The sequence below is a fragment of the Typopeltis vanoorti genome, chromosome 9 (genome assembly GCF_054136105.1).
Source record: "Typopeltis vanoorti isolate ZY-2024b chromosome 9, IOZ_Tvanoo_1.0, whole genome shotgun sequence".
Lineage (NCBI taxonomy): Eukaryota > Metazoa > Arthropoda > Arachnida > Uropygi > Thelyphonidae > Typopeltis > Typopeltis vanoorti.
Window position 1 is genome coordinate 1,308,599 of NC_143557.1, and position 19,699 is coordinate 1,328,297.

Genomic DNA, 19,699 nt, shown 5'->3' on the forward strand with positions numbered 1-19,699 from the left:
TATTACCATTAGATGGTGTATTATGATAGGCCTGTGTTTGGAGAGCTCTGAAAGTTAAGTTGTTTAGTTTTGAAAAAATAGTGATAATAAAAAATAATTTCTAAACTTATATTAGTGATATAAGTTTAGAAAAAATAGTGATATGTGCTAATTCTAATACAATTAAAAAATTGTGTTAGAATTAGATTGTACTGTGATGTTAATTAGATTAAAGTTAAAAATTTTTTATTTTAAATACAGTAGACTCTCGACCATCTGATCTAATGTGGCGGAAGGGCAGGCAGGATAACACAAAAGCCGGGTAGGCCTAAGATGAAAGAGTCAAAAGTTACAGTTTTTAGTTTTTGAAAAAGTCCTTGATAGATGACTGCTTCACCCTTTTAGCACTCTTCCGCGATGCAATGCCCCTCCACTTACGCAAGCAGATGATATCAGTTGGCGTTGCTTCTTTCTGCTCACTAATGTACTGCAGCGCTGCCTCAATCGTCTTGAACCCTTCCGAATGTGGGATGAGATTTCTCCTGTCATCTAAGGATGACTCCTCCTCCTCTTCTTCTTCCCCCTGTGTCACCATTTCCACAATATCATTGTCAGTTATTTTTTCAACTTCGTCATTTGACATCCATTCTGTAATGTCCTCTGCATTGACATCGTCACAGCTCGGTACATTTTTGAGCAATGAAACAAGTTTATCGTTTTCATCTTCCACTTCGGTTTCACACATGGATTCAAGGTTGAAATGTTCACCTTTATGGTCCAAAAGAATTTTCCAAGCTTTACAAGTGATATGTTTCGAATCTCTTTACTAACAATTTACTAATGTAACCAGGAACAGTGGCAAACATATTCCGCACTTGTGAACATCTGATACACAACTGACGAAACAGGGAAATCCGTACTTTGCATGTCTCAACTTGTGTTATGCACACAGCACGTAGGAGGATTGTAGCAGACGCCCGCTTGCAATGCCTTGGAAAGTAAATTACAGTAGGTATTCCTCATTTTATCACAGAGAATTACTGTATTATTATAATTCTCCGTGATAAAAATCCAGGCTCCGGATAGTACGGAGGCCGGATAGTCAAGAGTCTACTGTATAGTAAGTTGCTTAGCATAGCACATAGAATGATGCAAAGCAGAACAATGGTGTCCAAGGCATAATTGTTTAAAGAAAACAACCAAAGGGACTTTGTACAGTGCAATGTCTGTGATATCTATGCATTACCAAAGGCAAATGGAAACTGGTGTGAAAGTGATGGTGGTGGGAAAGTGTGCCAAAAATGCTATAAAAGTGAGAGTCAGGTCAGGAGTTGAAGTAGTGGATGGGACAGAGAATATATGTGAAAACGCCTGTGATGGTGCAATGGCAGATAGGATTGAAACGGGAGTTAAAAGTCAAATAACTAAGAGAGAGAGAGAGAGCATGGGCAAAAGTATTGACTGAAAGCATAGTAGTATGATGGATGTAAAGAATGAAGAGTTGCTGTAATGAGGGAGAAGGCAGTCAATGCTTTTTTTTTTAAATTCTTCCCATATTCCAAATTTTAACATCATTCACACATTCATGTCATATGGAATTCTTTATGTTCTTATATTTTTTCCCCTATCCCCAATAATTTTTTCTACTTATTCTCAAATATTCATTGCACTTTGCACAGGAATTCTTTGCACCCTTGACCTATTATAGAAATGCTTGAAATTTTCTTCTTTATCAACAACAACTCCAACAGAAACTGTCAAGTCAGGTGGGTCAAAGCTCTCCACATCTTAGGTAAGCAATGAAGAAAACTTTGATATAATGCATTATTTTTTTTTTACAGTTATTAAACAAAATTAATGCATTACATTGAGATTTTCAATTTATTAGCATGCTTATGCTATTTCACTAGGGCCAGGAAATTTAAGATGAAAATATGCTACTTCCTGGAAGTAAAAAATAACTACCCATGTCTGTTTATGTGAATCCTCTCCAAGTGAGGTTCTTAATATACTGTGGCTTAGCACTATTGGTGGGTTATGAGTTAGATCATCTAAAATAACCTGTTCTATAAATCAATCATTAAACTTTTTCAAGCCATTTTTGGCCTCTAAATACATCAGCACGGTGATAGTCTCACACCAGGCAATAAAAATTATTTTATCCCACTGTATGCATCAATATTTGTATGTCTTCAGGAGGTAAATGATTTTCATAGCTTAGTTTTAAATATATTCTAATATAGCGCAGACAAATTTTAAACTTTAAAATGGATTAAAAACTTAACTGACCTTGAACAGCCACAATTTCAAAGCTCATATCTGTATCAACTCCACTTTTTAATAGCTGAACAGCATTTCTAGCAAGAGCACTATCACGAGATAAAGGTGGATTACAAAGGGATTCAACCATACCTAGCTAAAAAAAAATTGCCCAGTGGTTTCAAGAAATTTATTATAAATAAATCAAGCTGCATAAATTAATAATATCTAAATATATATATATATATAAAAACTTGGAGACATAAGGGGAAAATCATTTAAAAACTATTAAATATACATGTATATAAATAAACATGGAGAGGTAAGGGGAAAAATTATTTAAAAACTATTAAACGAGCAACTGCAGTACTAAATCAAATATTTTTAGGAAAAATATACTGTAGATCAACATATGCAATTACAAACACATTAATTATGCAGAAAATACCCTCCTGTTTTGTCACATGTAGAAAAACTGGTAAATCTCAGATTTTTAAGTGATGAGTTAAAAAATGATCCCAACATTTTATTATTGCTATCTGAAAATAAAATATGGAGTAATTACAGGTTAAATAACAATATCAAGGTAAAAAATTACATAAATTGCACAAATTCAACTAAACATTAACTAACCATCATTTATGCCTGATTTGGTATGAACTATTTCCTACCAATATTAGTTAACAGTTAATCTTGTTGAGGTTCACTTTCCTTGGTGAAACTTCTCCATTTTGGATATACATTAATGAAAATTTCAACAAAAATTCAAGGTCCATAAAAAGAATTTTAATGAAACTTCAAATCTTTACCATCATCTATTTAGAGGAAGCCATCCTTACAAGAAGATATATCCACAGATGTTCACATCATCATCCTTCAAATAACACAGGTGTTATCAAAAGACTTGTGCACTGAACATGCACAATTTGTTCTTCTGAGTCTTTTCTATCAGAAGAATTAAATTAAACAAAACTATTCCAAATTGGATGTAATGGAGCCACAATGCAGAAAATAATTGATAATTATCATTTCTCTGTCAGATTGCAATCTGATGTTAAAAGGATCTGCATACCATACCTTAAAGGGACTTCTGAACAAATAGCAAGGATCCTCTGCAAATACAGTATAATCTGTATACCACCTTGAACCATCCAAAAGTCTTCTTTCTTACCACTTATTAAGGATAAAACTTATCATCTCTATACTTGCCTGGTGTTTATCAAATACACTGTCCTTGTCATCATTGCTACTTTCAACAGAATGGCCATTCTGCTGAGTTTAAAATCCAAAATTATTAAGATTATACAAGATGTCTGGAATCAAACAAAGATGTCACAGTACAATAGATTTAAATTCTATCATCTATTTCTTGAATAGTGTGAAGCCGTATGCCATTCTAATCTTAATCAAACAGACTGCATACCTATCTCTAAGTTTTGAGAAAATAATGCTATTAGTTGTTTATAATTTATTACAAACAATACATATATACCTACTATACTATGAGGTGTGCTGAAAAGTCGTGATAATCACCACGCAAGAACTGAAGTAGAACCACGTAACTTACACATTATTCTACATATTCCAAAAAAGTGTTATACACCTGTCATGACACTGCTTCATCATTTGAAATTCTCTGAGAAAAAAGTCTTTCCCTTGTTGCACAAACCAGTCTTTCAGCTGCAGATATGACTTCATAATCTGTGGAAAATTTTGTTCCTTTCAAATGTTTCTTTAAATTTGGGAACAGGGAATAGTCATATAGGGCCAGATCTAGCAAATAGGGTAGATGAGGCAGACATCGAAAGCTCAAATTATGTAATGTCTGTCAGCAGTGAGCAAGTGCATTGTCTTGCAGTGCCATTTTTCCTTCAAGTCCTCAGAATAAACTGCGGCTATAACAGTTTCACCTGTTTTGAGGTAACTGGTAAGGACTACACCATCCATATCCCAAAAGACAATGGTAACAACCATCCCTGCTGACATTTGGGTACAGAACATCTTTGGCTATGGAGAATCTTTGTGTCTCCACTCCATTCACTGTTGTTTGGTCTCTGGGTCATAGTGATTAAGCCATGTTTCATCAACAGTCACGATATGAGCTAAAACCTTTGCACATGATTTCTCAAAATGACCCAAAATTCCTTGAGATGACAGCAAACATTAATGGTCAGCATTCAAACATTTGGGGACTCACTTCACTGAGAGCTTCTGCATGTCCAGGATGTTGCTGGATTGAACTTAACTCATTTCCTGGATATCCACAGAGTCGCTGCAAAGTTTTTGGCTGGTATTCATCTATCATAAGGATTATGGCATGCATAGCATTGATGTTTTCAGGAGTGATCGCTATGGAAGGTCTTCCTGACTGGGAGTATCTGTTGTCTCAGGATGCCCAGATTTAAACTTGGCTACCCATCTGGCAACTGTTGGATATGCTGAGGCACAGTCCAATCGTCTCACACAAAGTTTGGTGAATCTCAGTTGGAGACTTGCATCACGAAAAACTTTATGACAGCCAGCAGGTCTATGTCTTTGAATTTGTTCAAAACCTCTGGATAACTCAAGTGAGGAAGAACACGATGCCCCTGAGATCTTACAAGGTAAACACAAAATTAATGACGGAAAATCTCACGTAAAAAGATTTTTTTAATAGTATAATTTTCAACTGTGTATCACAGGCATATTCAGTAATGTTACACATTCAGTACGTTCAGAATGTGTGTTATTTCTTCTGTATTTGAAGAGGAAGACATATTAAAACTACTTAAAGCTCTTTTGATGAAGGAATTCTTGTATCCATTAGAAAGAAAGGAAGAAGTAATATGTCCTCTTCAAATACAGAAGAAATAACATGCATTCCTATCCCTTATGTACACGGCATTAGTGATCGTATAACAAAAGTTTTAAAACCAGTGAATATTTTTGTTGCCTTTTGACCAGTCAGAAAAATCTCCACCTTTCTTACTTCTCCTAAGGACAAGCTTCCACATCTTAATTATCCAGGTGTCTACCAGATTCCTTGCTCTTGTGGATTATCTTATTTCGGACAAACAGGAAGATCTGCCTCTATTCGACTAGAAGAACACCAGTCTTATATTTAGTACCTTAAATCTGAACAGTCTGGACTTGTAAGATAACTAATAATTATGTAATTAATAATAATGTAAGAAAGAATAATTATGGAAGGATGACATTGATTGGAGAAAATGGTATAAAGACAGCTGTTGCAGAATGTGTGGTGGAGATACTTAATGAGCAGTTCATAAAGATCTTTCAATCTTGTGAATGTGACTTCATGGAGAGATTGAGAGCAGTTGATGATGGGGAGGAGAGACTGACTGTAAGTGAGCAAGAGGTGTTTGGGGAGTTGAGTAAACTAGATGTAAATAAGGCTGTGGGACTTGATAATATATCACCGCATATTCTGAAGGAATGTGTCAGAGAGTTGACACCTGCCTTGACATATTTTTTTAATACGAGTCTTGCACTTGGTCAAGTCCCTAAAGAGTGGAAGGAGGGCAAGATTGTGCCACTTCATAAAGGAGGTGATCGAACTCAAGCATCAAACTATAGGCCTATCTGTGTGTCAGGTGTTGTGGTTAAGTTGTTGGAGAAGCTTGTGAGAACTAGGATCCAGAGTTGGGTTGACAACAATGGTATAATCTTTGATGGACAGCATGGATTTGCTAAAGGGAGGTCGTGTTTTAGTAATCTACTTACTTATTACAATAAAGTGACTGCTTCCTCGGACAGAGGAGAAGGATACACAGTAATATACTTGGATTTCACAAAAGCTTTTGATAGAGTACCTCATGATAAGTTGACAGTCAAACTAGAGCAGATGGGGTTGGATATTAGATTAGTGCATTGGATTGAAGACTGGCTATCTGATAGGTATCAACAAGTTGTGTATGGGGGTGCAATATCCAGGAAAAGGAAAGTCACTAGTGGAGTGCCTCAGGGATCTGTTTTAGGGCCATTACTATTTAACTTGTATATTAATGATATTGGCAAAGATTTGGATGGAGATATTCAGTTGTTTGCAGATGATGCAAAGTTGGGACGAACCATAAAGAGTAGTGAAGATGTTGTAGCCTTGCAAGAAGACTTGAATAAATTGAGTGATTGGGCAAGCAAATGGGGATGCGAGTTCAATGTTGCAAAATGTAAGGTTTTAAAATTTGGAAAACAAAGATGGGATGCAGAATTTATGCTTGGTGAGAATATATTGTTGGAAGTAGAGGAAATAAGAGATCTGGGAGTGATAGTGGATAAGGATCTAAAATTTAGGGGACACATCGCCAAAATTGTGAAGACAACACAAAGACTTCTGGGAATGATGAGGAGGACACTGACGTGTAGAAGTAGGAAGATTCTTGTTCCATTGTATAAGGCTTCGATTAGGCCACACATGGACTATTGTGCCCAGATTTGGTCACCTGGTTTTCAGAAGGATGAAGAGATGTTGGAAAGGGTCCAAAGGCGACTGACTAAGGTAGTTTCTGACCTCTGGAATGTCGAGTATGAGGAAAGATTGAAAAGATGTAATTTGCAGAGTCTAGTGGAGAGAAGGAAGAGGGGAGATATGATAGAGACCTACAAGTTGGTAAGGGGTTGTTATAGGATCAATGGTGGAGAAGTTCTACAGCGAATAGTGGGAGATCAGGGGAGAACCAGAGGTCATACCTGGAAACTGTATAAAGAGGGTGTGAGTAGGGGAGTGAGAGGCAGGTTTTTTTCGTGCAGAGTTGTGAATGATTGGAATGCCTTGCCTGAGAGTGTGCTGTCTGCAAGGAGTTTGAATGTGTTTAAGACCCGGTATGATGAGATGTGTGTGAGATAAAAGGACCTCCTAGATGAGTCTTTGACTCCATGAGGTCTTGTTTAATAATAATAATAATAATAAATTTCAATAAACTTAGAAAATCACATACTTGAACAAGCAAAGCAATTTAGATATCTTGCAGTTTCATTACTCACAACCTCAACCACACAGAAACAGTAAAATAAACTTAACAAAGGATCGTCTAATATGAATAAATGAAACAAAATATGGAAAAATAACAGCATTTCAAAACTAGAACTCTGTAAAACCATTATTATACCCACAGTAACATATTGAGCCAAGACATGGAGACTCAATCAGAAAGAAATACAGAAAATCACAGCATTTGTTATTTAGTCTTTAGAAAAATAATACTCAATGGTCAGAATACAAAACAAATGAGCAATTCAAATCTGAATTAAATTATAGAGAAGATATCACAGCTATAATTATTAAACAGCAATAAAGATGGTTTGGACACCTCCAGAGAATGTGCTTTCAAAGATTTCTAAATATATATAGTCTTGAATGGAATCATTGGAGGAAAACAATCAAGAGAGAAACCAAAAAGAACTTGGCTACAAGTTTTGAAGGAAAAGACACAATTATCTAACTTCAGAGAGAGAGATCACAGAAATGACCAGAGATAGAACCAAATGTAAAGGATTTGTACATAGGGGACTCAACCTTCATCTGACAGATGAGAAAGGAGGAGAAGGAGAAGAAATCAATTCTTCTGCATTCTCTCTGAATGAAGCTCATGATACATTGAGCAAAATATGTAGCAGTATTTAATACATTCTAGTTTTCTTTTACATGTGTGAAGCTGTTATTTAAAACATTGTACTATGTGGTGTCTAGTCTTTGATCAAATGTTTTATTTCTAACCAAACCCTTAGATTCAAAAGTTAATATTTCTTTGAATACCATCTTGTATACTGCTAGTTTATTTATTTATTTTTAGACTAATTTTTCTCTTATTCCATATGAATATATTCAACTGTTTCTCCTCCCTTTGAGTTCTGCTTATTCAGGGCCTATTTCCATATTTAATTTAACATCTTTTATTAAATGTTTTAATTGCCTAAAATTTTTTTACTTGGTATTTTACTTGTAGTATGATAGAGTTTGTGTTGACCTCTCATGATGGATCTTGTGACTCCAATAATGGAGGTCAGGAAATAATAATAATAATAATAATTATTATTATTATTATTATTATTATGTAATAATAATTATTATTATTATTATGGTTATTATTAGTAGTGGTATTAATACACAGATGATATGGACATAGTGTCCACAACGACGCAAGCACAGCTTACACAAATATGCAACACAACATCAATCTGGTCACCAGCTTGGAAACTGAAAATAGCACTTAAATTTTGTGCGATAAATTAAAATAATTTATTTATCGAACATGATTTTACAGGGGTTTTAGAACAAACAATATAAGAAAAATAATGTAAGATTCCCTTGTCTGAATATTAATTAACTGTGTTTAAATCTGTGTTGAATATTTGTCTGTTAAAATATTGTATAATAAAATCTTTCCATGCTTACACGGTGATCAGAATACATTATGCAAATTATGGAAACAACTACCGCGTTAGAGTAAAACTTTAGTTTAATATAAAACAAAATAGACACTCGATGTTTCGACCTTCACATTAAGGTCATCATCTGGAGTATACACATATATACAAAGAAACAAGATGTACTACAATCTACATGCCATGCTAAAGTTACTGACCAACCATTACAGCTTTTGGCCTGTAACAGTTGGTCAGTAACTGACCTCTGGTGAAAAAAAAAAAAAAACTAACTACACCTTTTATTATTATTATTCATTAGGTTACAAAATTAAATTAAGCTGAGGAGCAACGTGTTTATAAAAAAGGAAAAAATTAATAAATAATAAATTATTACTTATATAAGTACGCATATAAATTACAGCCAACTGGTATGGATAGTGGCCAATAAAAGCTGAAAAACTGCTTCAAGTCCTAAAATCAGGGTATGCTGGAAACTAAGTAGGCTGAATGTGTGCCATCCAAATTCTTGGGATTTTTATGTCACCATTATTGTTAAGATTGGGGTAGTTAATCAAAATTTAAAGAAGCCTGTGAAATTTTGATTAATCACTCTAATCTTAACAATAATGGTGGCATAAAAATCCCAAGAATTTGGATTGCACACATTCAGCCTACTTAGTTATTCAGCATACTCTGACTTTAGGACTTTAAGCCATTTTTTAGCTTTTATTGGCCACTATCCATATCAGCTGGCTGTAATTTATATGCATACTTATATAAGTAATAATTTTTTATTTATTATTTATTAATTTTTTCCTTTTTTGTAAACATGTTGCTCTCCAGCTAAATTTAATTTTGTAACCTAATGAATAATAATAATAATAATAATAATAACAACAACAACAACAACAACAGCACTCTAGCTTTGATGTAGTAAGTTTATTTTTTTCCACCAAAGGTCAGGCCAATAGTTGTAACAGTTGGTCAGTAACTTTAGCATGCCATGTAGATTGTAGTGCAGCTTGTTTCTTTGTATATATGTGCATACTCCAGATGATGACCTTAATATGAAGGTCGAAGCTTCGAGTGTCTATTTCGGTTTATATTAAACTAAAGTTTTACTCTAACAAGATAGCTGTTTCCATAATTTGCATAATGTATTGTATAAAAAAATTAGAGAAAGTGGATTAAGTAACTAATATTAAATAAGCAATAAGAATAGTATGTCAGAAAAGTTCACAACAACCTGATCATCAGTCACACAAAAGTCAAGAGATATAACACAAGGATTATTGTAAACAGTAATGCATCCCATTCAGATCTAGATACGGCCAAGACTTATTCCCATAAGTCTTGGCTGTATCTAGTGAAAACATTAATGGTAAAGGAAATTATGATCCTCTCCAGAAAACGAGGGAAAAGAAAAAAAAAATTTTTTTTCTGTAATATTCTCATTGTAACATTATCTCAATTTAAGCCATTGTAAAATTACTTCTTTCTTGGCTGCGCCTTTGTAAAATTATCCTACCAGCTGCGCCATTATAAAATTATGTCTCAGCTGTGTCATTGTAAAATTATGTCTCTCTCTTGGCTGATGACTGTGCCACTGTAAAAATTATGTCTCTCGCTGCCACATTGCAAAATTATACTTGTATTTATTTCGTACTTTATTTCCTAATCTTAGTCGAGCCACACCTTATGTAAAATTTATGCTACTCACAAAGTTTCACCTATTTTCGTTAATCCCTAAACTTTCCTTACTTCCTCTGATCCCTAAGACCTTTTATCTCAAAGTTTTATTTCCTCCTTTCTTTCTTACCCCTTACCTTTGCTCCCACTGCATGTAAAGCTAGCTCTATGTTTAGCTAATACTGGCAGTACAATTGCGGCTTAATTATTTTCTTAGACTGTTCTACCAAACAAATTTATTTTTATTAATGACTGCACCAGTTTGGAAAAATTAATATAGTCAAAGAATAATAAGAGGGTAAACAAAGGTAAGGTCTCAGCTAAAATCCTCTTAACTATACAGCAAGTCGTGGCTATTCTAAATCTACTCATGCATACAGGCATGCATTTTATTTGAGATAGTGCATTGGCAAATGATCAGATCAATTGTTGCTTAAACAAAACATTTTATTCTAACTTAGCAGTTGAAATTAGAACACATTGGGAATGACTAACTCTCTTAACATATCTACCTTCAGCGAATTCATTATAACATTGAAGTATGCACTTTTTGTGCTCACTTAATATTTACACTTATCTTAGCAATAAAAAACGCACGTTCCTTGACATAACTACACTCAGCAAATTCCTTGAACCGGATTACATATATATTTGTTCTACCTTGTTACTATACAACATTCTACAATTTTACCACTGATCTTATGTAACACTTACACACAATTCTTGCTTAATCTAAGTTACAAGGAAAATAATAACAATATCACTTATTTACTCACAGTTCTTTCAGTAAGCTTACATTCCTTTCATGAATTATACGTCAGTCGGGTTATCTTAAATCCTTCCCGTTACACAGGACACAATTTTGACCCGGACATTTCGGTACTCTATCTTACTTATTCCACCATTGGCTAGCTCGTTGACCTAACATCAAGCCTTTTGCAGGAACCATGGCCAGCTATTCAAAGCGATGTATGTATGTATGTTGTTGATCACTCCTTGGAAGCTTCCTGGAACATTTTAGAGGAATTGCGGAGAAAGTAGCTCCGACAATGAGTTCTAAACCCACAGTTGCATACTCCATGCCATTGCCTCTTCTTCCTTCCTCCACTTGGCGATCAAGAACCGAAACACCTGCAGTAACAGTAGTAAAAGGTTCAGGTCTCCTCTTCTTTTTTTTTTGTAGCCCATAGTAGCCCCTTAAATATGCTTCTTGTCCCTGTGTTCTCAACCTTCAAAAGTCTGTAATTAGCCATAGGCACGGTGACATCATTTTTGTCTTCACTCTGAAAATCTATGCCTTGGGAGATCAATTTGTTCACAAGTTGTTGCAAACTTTTCTGACACACTATTTTTATTGCTCATTTAATGCTAGTTTTTTATACAATATTTTAAGACAAATATTCAACACAAATAATATTCAGACAAGGGAATCTTGCATTATTTTTCCTATATTATTTTAGTCTAACCCCTGTAAAAGAGTTCGATAAATAAATTATTTTAATTTATCACATGAAATTTTACAGCATATACATCTATGCCTTGGGAGATCAATTTGTTCACAAGTTGTTACAAACTTTTCTGACACACTATTTTTATTGCTTATTTAATGCTAGTTTTTTATACAATATTTTAACAGACAAATATTCAACACAAATAATATTCAGACAAGGGGAATTGGTATCGAGGCTAGCTGGTGAATGGACGTGCTAACGGAGAGCTCCTGAGAGATTTGTGTTTTGTTGATTTATTGATGTTTTGGATTCAATTTAATGGACTTAAGTGTGTAATTTTGGTATATTATTGGAGTTTTATTAGCGTGGTTAGTGTACTAAAGTGTTTTATAACATAATCTATGTCGGGAAGTCGCCGCTAGATGAATTCGTAATGTGTAGTGTTCGTGCAAGCTCCAGATAAGATAAATATCATTTTCAGTTATCGATACAAATTACTTAATATTGTGTAGTTTTGTTTTGTTTGCCTTGCGTATTTTAGTGCGTCTATTTTTGGTGTGTTATAACGTATAATTTGACAAAACACGTTGCAAATAAGTATGGCATCTGTGCGAAGGAAAATGGCGGCCAGTAATGAAGGTTACTGGCCGCCATCGTTATCAAAGAACGGTAGCATAAAAGAAATGAGTCAGTGTACTAGCTGTGAAATGTACGCTTTGCGGAGTGCGGTAGAAGTGTGGTTAGATGATAATAAAGGATTGAATGTGTGTAGAAAATGTAGGGAGAATGAGGAATTGAAGTGTATTTCGGATCGTGAGTGTGATATTTTTGTCAACCTTCAGAATGAAGGAAATAGGGATATGACAAGAAACGGCAAGGTTGTACATGAAAATTGTGAGAGTGTGAATGTAGAAAGTGTGAATGATAGTATAAATGGTTTCTCAGAGAACAAAAAAGATGAGATAGATGCATTGAGTGAGATCGCGTTGTTGAATAGTGCGATAGAAAGAGCAAAACAGCAGCTAGAGTGCATGAACAAAAGTAGACTGAATGAACCAACCAATAATAAAAGGTACGACAGGAAAAATAGACATATGAATGTGAACATGAACAAAATGAAGGATAGAGTGCTGTATGGAGACTCGTTAGTACGAGGTGTGTTAGTAGAGGATTTGACAAAATCGTACCAACCTGGTGCGACCATAAAGGACGTAACTGAGTCTATTAGAGAGCAAAAGGAAAGGGTGAAAGAAATGATTGTTGTGGCAGGTACGAATGATTTGAAAGGAGATAAAATGGAAATGATAGAAGACCTGAATGAATTGTTTGAGGTAGCAAAAGAAAAGAGTGAGAGAGTTAGAATGATTAGTCTTTTGCCACGGTATGACAGTGAAATGTTTAAAAGGAGGGCTACAATTGCGAATGACTTTATGCGTGGGTTATGTATGACGAGTGGTGTGGAATTTGTGGATGTGTGGAGTGAGTTTGATGGGCGAAAGGATCTATATAAGATGGATGGCTTGCATTTGAATGGTTACGGTGTAAGAAGACTTGAGAAAGTGTTGCTGAATGTAGTGGATGTGCAAATTCAGGGAAACTAGATTTGTTAAGGGGGGGGAGAAGTAGAGATACAGTCCTTATGGAGGCAGTTGAATGTAAGAATGAATATAATATGCCAGAGCAAATAAGGACAACAAATCTGAGTGGGATAGTTAATATAAGGCAACAAGGTAGGGTTGGGGCTAATGGGGGTCTTAAATTCATGTACACTAATACTAGGAGTATTAGGAACAAGAAGGAAGAGTTTTTGGCCATGGTTGGCACTTCCAGACCACAGGTTATAGGTATTAGTGAAACATGGCTGACTGTAGATGATATAACTAGTGGGATTGAATGTGATGGGTTAGTGTGTTCAGGAATGACAGAGAGAATAAAATGGGGGGAGGAGTATTTTTGATGATAACTGATGAGCTCCAGCCAAGGAGAATAGAAGTTGAATTGCAGGATAGAGAAAAGAGCACATTTGAGGCCATTTGGTGTGAGATTGTCGCTAGCAGAACTAAATATACAATTGGGTGCTGCTATAGACCAGGTGATGGAAAAGATGGTGGTGACAGTATACACAAGCAAATAGAAGAAATGGGTGGAAGGAGGGTGATTATTATGGGAGATTTCAACTATGGTCGCATTGATTGGAGTGAGGAGAGGACACACGGGAGGAAGGAACTGGATTTTATGCGGTTATTAAGGGATAACTATCTGCGACAGCATGTAATGGAAAATACTAGGGGTCAGAGAGTGCTTGACCTAGTAATTACATCTGAGGATTTGGCTGTAACAAATATGACCACATTGCCACCAATCGGTGAGAGTGATCATAGGGTCTTAACTTGGGAGGTGGCTAAAGGTGTAGAATTTTCAATTAAGACAGGGTACATGTGGAATTATCGGGCTGGAAAGTATGACAAGCTTAGGAGTTTGATTGGTTCAGTGCCATGGCATGTACAACTGCAAGGACTAGAAGTTGATAGTGCATGGGAGGTAGTTAAGAAGTGCTTGCATGAAGCAATGGCTGACTGTATACCTAGAGTCTGAATAATAAATCAAGTAGGGGTTAAATGGATGAATAACACCATTAAGCTTGAGTTGCAAAAAAAGAAACAAATATGAAGGGAATTTAAGGAGAAGGGTGACCGGCAGGCACATGAACGGTATAAAGCGCAGGCCAGAAGGGTGACGAGTGTGGTAAGAAAAGCAAAAATGGATTACGAAAGAACATTGGCCATACAGGCTAAAGAGAATCCTAAACAGTTTTTTAGATATGTAGCAAGTAAAAGGAAAAATGTACATGGCAGATTGATTTTAAAGAATGCCGATGGTAGGGAGGTAACTGAATCAGTTGAGATAGTTGAGTTACTGAGTGAGCACTTTGCAAAAGTATATCATCCAGGTGGTGACATTGCAGAAACAAATAAACCAGTAGATTATACTGGAATTGTGGTTAATGAAGTGGAGGTGAGTAGTCTATTGCATAACCTCAATGTCAATACATCTGTGGGATTGGATGGTATACCAGCTCGTGTTGTACGAGAAGCAGCTAAAGAATTGTCAGTACCCTTGACTATTTTGTTTAATTTGAGTCTCGGGTCTGGGTTAGTCCCGAGCGGGTGGAAAGAGGGGAAAATAGTTCCACTGCATAAAGGTGGTTCCAAGACTGCTGTTGTAAATTACCGACCGATTAGCATATCAGGAATCATTGTCAAGGTCTTAGAGAAATTAGTCAAGAAAAGAATACAGGATTGGATAGATGAAAATGGGATATTGTATGGGGGACAACATGGTTTTGTGAAGGGTAGATCATGCCTCAGTAACTTGCTCACGTTTTATAACACAGTGACGGCTGAACTGGATAGGGGTAATGGGTTTACAGTGATACTACTGGACCTTGCCAAGGCCTTTGATAGGATACCACATGGAACCCTAATCAGTAAACTGGAGCAGATGGGTATAGATATAGGGTTGGTGAGATGGATAAGAGGGTGATTGAAGGAGAGATATCAAAGAGTGGTTTATTCAGGAGTGGAGTCTAAAAGACGTCTTGTGACTAGTGGAGTGCCACACGGCTCTGTTCTTGGACCACTGCTTTTCAATTTGTTCATCAATGATATTGGAAAGGATCTGAGAGGAAGTGTTCACTTGTTTGCTGATGATGCAAAGTTGGGTAGAGCAATTGTGAGTGCACAGGAAGTCAAAATTTTACAGGATGATTTGGATAGTTTGGAGGACTGGGCTAGGAAAAATGGATGTCAGTATAATGTGGCAAAGTGTAAGGTTATGCACTTTGAGGTGAAAAGAATAGCAGCAGTATATCGCATTAGTGGAACCATACTCCAGGAGATTGATGAGGCCAGGGATTTGGGAGTGTTGGTGGATAGGGAGTTGAAGTTTAGGGGGCACATTGCAAAAGGAACTAAAACAGCTCACCAAATCACTTGGCTTCTGAAAAATACTTTAACATGCAGAGACGAACAAGTTGTTGTTCCTCTGTATCGAGCCTTGATAAGACCCCATCTGGACTTCTGTGCCCAGCTATGGGCACCAGGGTTTCTTCGTGATGGGGAGGAAGTGGAGAGTATCCAGAGACGAGTGACCAAGATGATAGCAGGTCTATGGAATGAACCTTATGAGAATAGGTTGAAGATTTGTGGGTTGCAGAAATTGGACGATAGGCGAAGGAGGGGTGATATGATTAGACATTCAAATTACTGAAGGGTTTTTATAAGATTGATCCAGAAGATATTTTTGAAAATATGACTGGTGGTGGGAGGACTAGGGGCCATGCATGGAAGCTGGGCAAGAGCGTGGTTGACAAGGGTGTTAGAGCTAGGTTCTTTACTTGGAGAGTGGTAAATGAGTGGAATAAGCTTCCAGAGTCTGTTGTGGGTGCTACGACCGTGAATGAGTTCAAGGCAAGGTATGATAGATACTGTGTGAATGTTGAATAGTTGTTCTTGACATGATGTTAGGGCCTCCCTCGATGAGTCTGTCGACTCCTTGGAGTTTCCCGTAACAATAATAATAATAATAATACATAAACCCTGAAAAAACCAGCTAACGTTATTCAAAGAACACCCCTGACCCAACCCACAGAACTAGGCATCTTACAATCCGATATCCCTCCTCCTATACTAAGCACTGATCCTAAAACCCAAACCATCACACAAGTTATCTTGGACTTCATTTTGATGCTGATTTAAGTTGGAATAGACATAGAAATTATCTACCCAAGAAACTCCAGATAATAGTAAGCAAATTGTAGTGATTAAAATACATTGCTCCCCCACCCAAAAAAAAAAAGAAAAGAAAAAAAGTACATTGCTCCCATGCACATAAAAATGATATTTATAAGGCAGTATGTGAAAACATTTGAAGATATGCACTTACATCATATGCATTCTGCACAGACTATAAACTCAATATATAACAATCTTTGGAATATAAAATGGCAAAAGTAATATTCTGGGAACAAAGAGCAGATTTCACACTCATACAGGCTGCTATGACAGAACACACAATATTTAAGATAAAACACTTATGCCACTACACGTCGTCGTCGTCCGTTAGCATCCTCTAGCAAGAGGGTTGCAGCAGATGAGCAGCTCTTCTCCATTTCTCTCTGCCTGGCGCTTCCATCATTCTTAAACCAGTCCATTCCACGATGTCATTAAACCATTCTCTAGTTGGTCTTCCACGTCTTCTCTTCCCCTCAACTTTCCCTTGTAATATAGTTCTTGTCAGGTGTCCCGAAGAACCTCTCAGAAGATGTCCTGCAAATCTAGTCTTTCTTTGCATAATATTCTTTAACAGTGTTCTTTCCATCCCAACTCGTCTTAAAACTTCTTGATTTGATATTCTTTCTGTATAGCTAATCTTTTCCATCTTTCTATAACACCACATTTCCAATGCATTAATTCTTTCCATATCTCTCTTTCTTAGTGTCCATGACTTACTTCCATAACTTGCAATACTCCAAACTGTTGCTTTAACTATTCCAATTCTAACGCCTATTTTAGTGTTCTTGTTTATTAAAATTCTCTTCATTTCCATAAATGCCGATTTAGCTTTGCCTATTCTATTTCTAATGTCCAACTCTGAAGTTCCTTTCTCTGAGATCCAGCTACCTAAATATTGAAATCTTTCCACTTCTAAAATCTTTCCTCCGCATCTTATTTTTACATTATCTCCTATTTTTCTACCCATTATCATTATCTTGGTCTTTTTTGTGTTAATGCTTAGTCCATACTCTTTACAAGAGTTTTCAATTCTTTGAATAATTTGTTGTAACCCATTTTCATTTTCTGCCATCACTGCTACATCATCCGCATATCTTAAGTTATTAATGATTCTTCCGTTTATTTTTATTCCTTCTTCTTCTTCTACATCCTCAAGTGCCTCTCTAAACATTTGTTCACTATAAAAGTTAAACAATAATGGTGATAACTTGCATCCTTGTCTGACTCCTCTCTCCACCGGGAATTCTCCTGTTTCCTCTCCATTTACACACACTGACGCTATTTGTGACCAACATAATCTCTTTAAAATTTCCAAATCATAAGAGTCAATATCAGTATTTTCTAGAATGTCAAAAAGCCTTTCATGTTTCACTGTATCAAATGCCTTTTCAAAATCTAGAAATCCCAAAAACAACTTTCCACCATGGTTTAGTGTTTTCTTCCCAATAATTCCTAGACAAGTTATTAGCCTCTCTAGTTCCTCTGTTGGTTCCGAATCCAAACTGTTCCTCGTTCATTTCTTTTTCTATTTTATTCCTAATTCTCTCTAAAATTATTTGCACCAGAATTTTTGCTGTGTGAGTTATAAGACTTATCGTTCTAAAATTGTTACGGTCTAAAACTCCCGTCTTTTTTGGAATGGGGATAAAAATTGATCTTCTAAACTCCTCTGGTAATTCTTGTCCTTCATAAATTCCGTTAATAATTTGCCATAACACTTCCATACCTTTTTCACCTATATTCCTTATAAGTTCTATCTGTATACCATCTATTCCAGGGGATTTTCCTTCTTTCATCTTCTGCCACTACACAGTCATGCTAAAACACTACTTCAATCCAAACTACAGAATAACCAGAACAGCATATCAGATAACAAGACAACAGTCAACAAACCACATAAAATATAAGTATAATAATCATTACAGAAAAGCTGCCTAGAGCTGCTGTATACCTGATGTGATCAACACATTGAAAATCGATAAGGGAAACTAGAGCCCTGCAGAGGGCTGAAATGAGCACTGTGCAGATATTATAGTGAGATGGAAAATTAGAGGAAGATACACACACACACACACACAAAAAAAACAAATTTTAAATAATGAAGTTCTCTCAAACACCAATACAAGGACAGAAGTATGACCTGTACATCCCCAACCACCATTGAAAAGGTTAAAGCGCAAACATGCAGTGGTTGTCCGTGGGCACAGGCACATGAACTCTACTAGCTAACCAGAAAAAATGCACTTTTATATATATATATCTTTATATAAGTATGCATCTACACATATAAACAGCTAAGTCAACAACCTGGATTGTTATGGGTACTGAAAGAAAACCATGAAAACACCACCATCTAATAGATTTCTCAGATAAGCTCAGTAGTACAAACAGGAAGACAGCAGAAACACCATAAGAAGAAACAGAAAAAATAAAACGCAAAAAAGTTCAGTACAGTGTGACAAAAACAATCATGGATATTTATCAAAAATTAATGTACTCAGTATTCTGAATTAAACATAAGATGTAATAATAAAGTTTTAACTATACATATCTTAAAAAAATTTATATACTTAAAATTTATCAAATTAAATATATTCAGAATTTTTTGTATACTGAATCACTGAGGTGATCAAAAAATGTAATAATAAAGTATTTAATTGCATATATATAATTATGCTGTATAATAATACTTTCATATTGAAAAAAAAAAATAGTATTTATATGTAATGCATATGTAATGTAAATGTATATAAATATACTTCCATGCAAAAAATTATTAGCATTTAAAATATATACAGTCATCCCTCTACTTACGTCGGGGTTCTGTTCCATCTGGCGGGACGTAAGTCGATACATTAAATCAACAGAGTTATGGGGGTTAGGGACTTAACCATAATAAGTATACTGTGATTTTAATTTTTAAACCTTATGAAACTGTACCGTGCATTACTGCCACTATAAAAGAGGAGAATAATCACCCAAGTCTTCCTCCACAATCATATCTTCATTACCTTCCCTATTGGAAGAACCAGGCTGTGGCTATTCTAGTATAGCCTTTATTTTTTTGATGAAAATGTCTGATGTGCTTTGCTTATTCCTCTTCTTCTTTTCATCATAAATTTGTTTATAGCAAGCAAACACATTATGTACTTTCCTTTCTAC

The 19,699-nt window shown here is 35.7% G+C and overlaps 1 protein-coding gene across 1 annotated transcript in view; it reads right to left on the minus strand.

Moving 5' to 3' along the window:
- LOC150102843 (uncharacterized) overlaps positions 1-19,699 on the minus strand; it is an 836,492-nt gene that overhangs the window by 319,086 nt on the left and 497,707 nt on the right. The window contains exon 16 of the mRNA XM_090397955.1: positions 2,269-2,395. Coding sequence (XP_090254081.1) covers positions 2,269-2,395 — 127 coding nt within the window. The remainder of the gene's footprint in view (positions 1-2,268; positions 2,396-19,699) is intronic.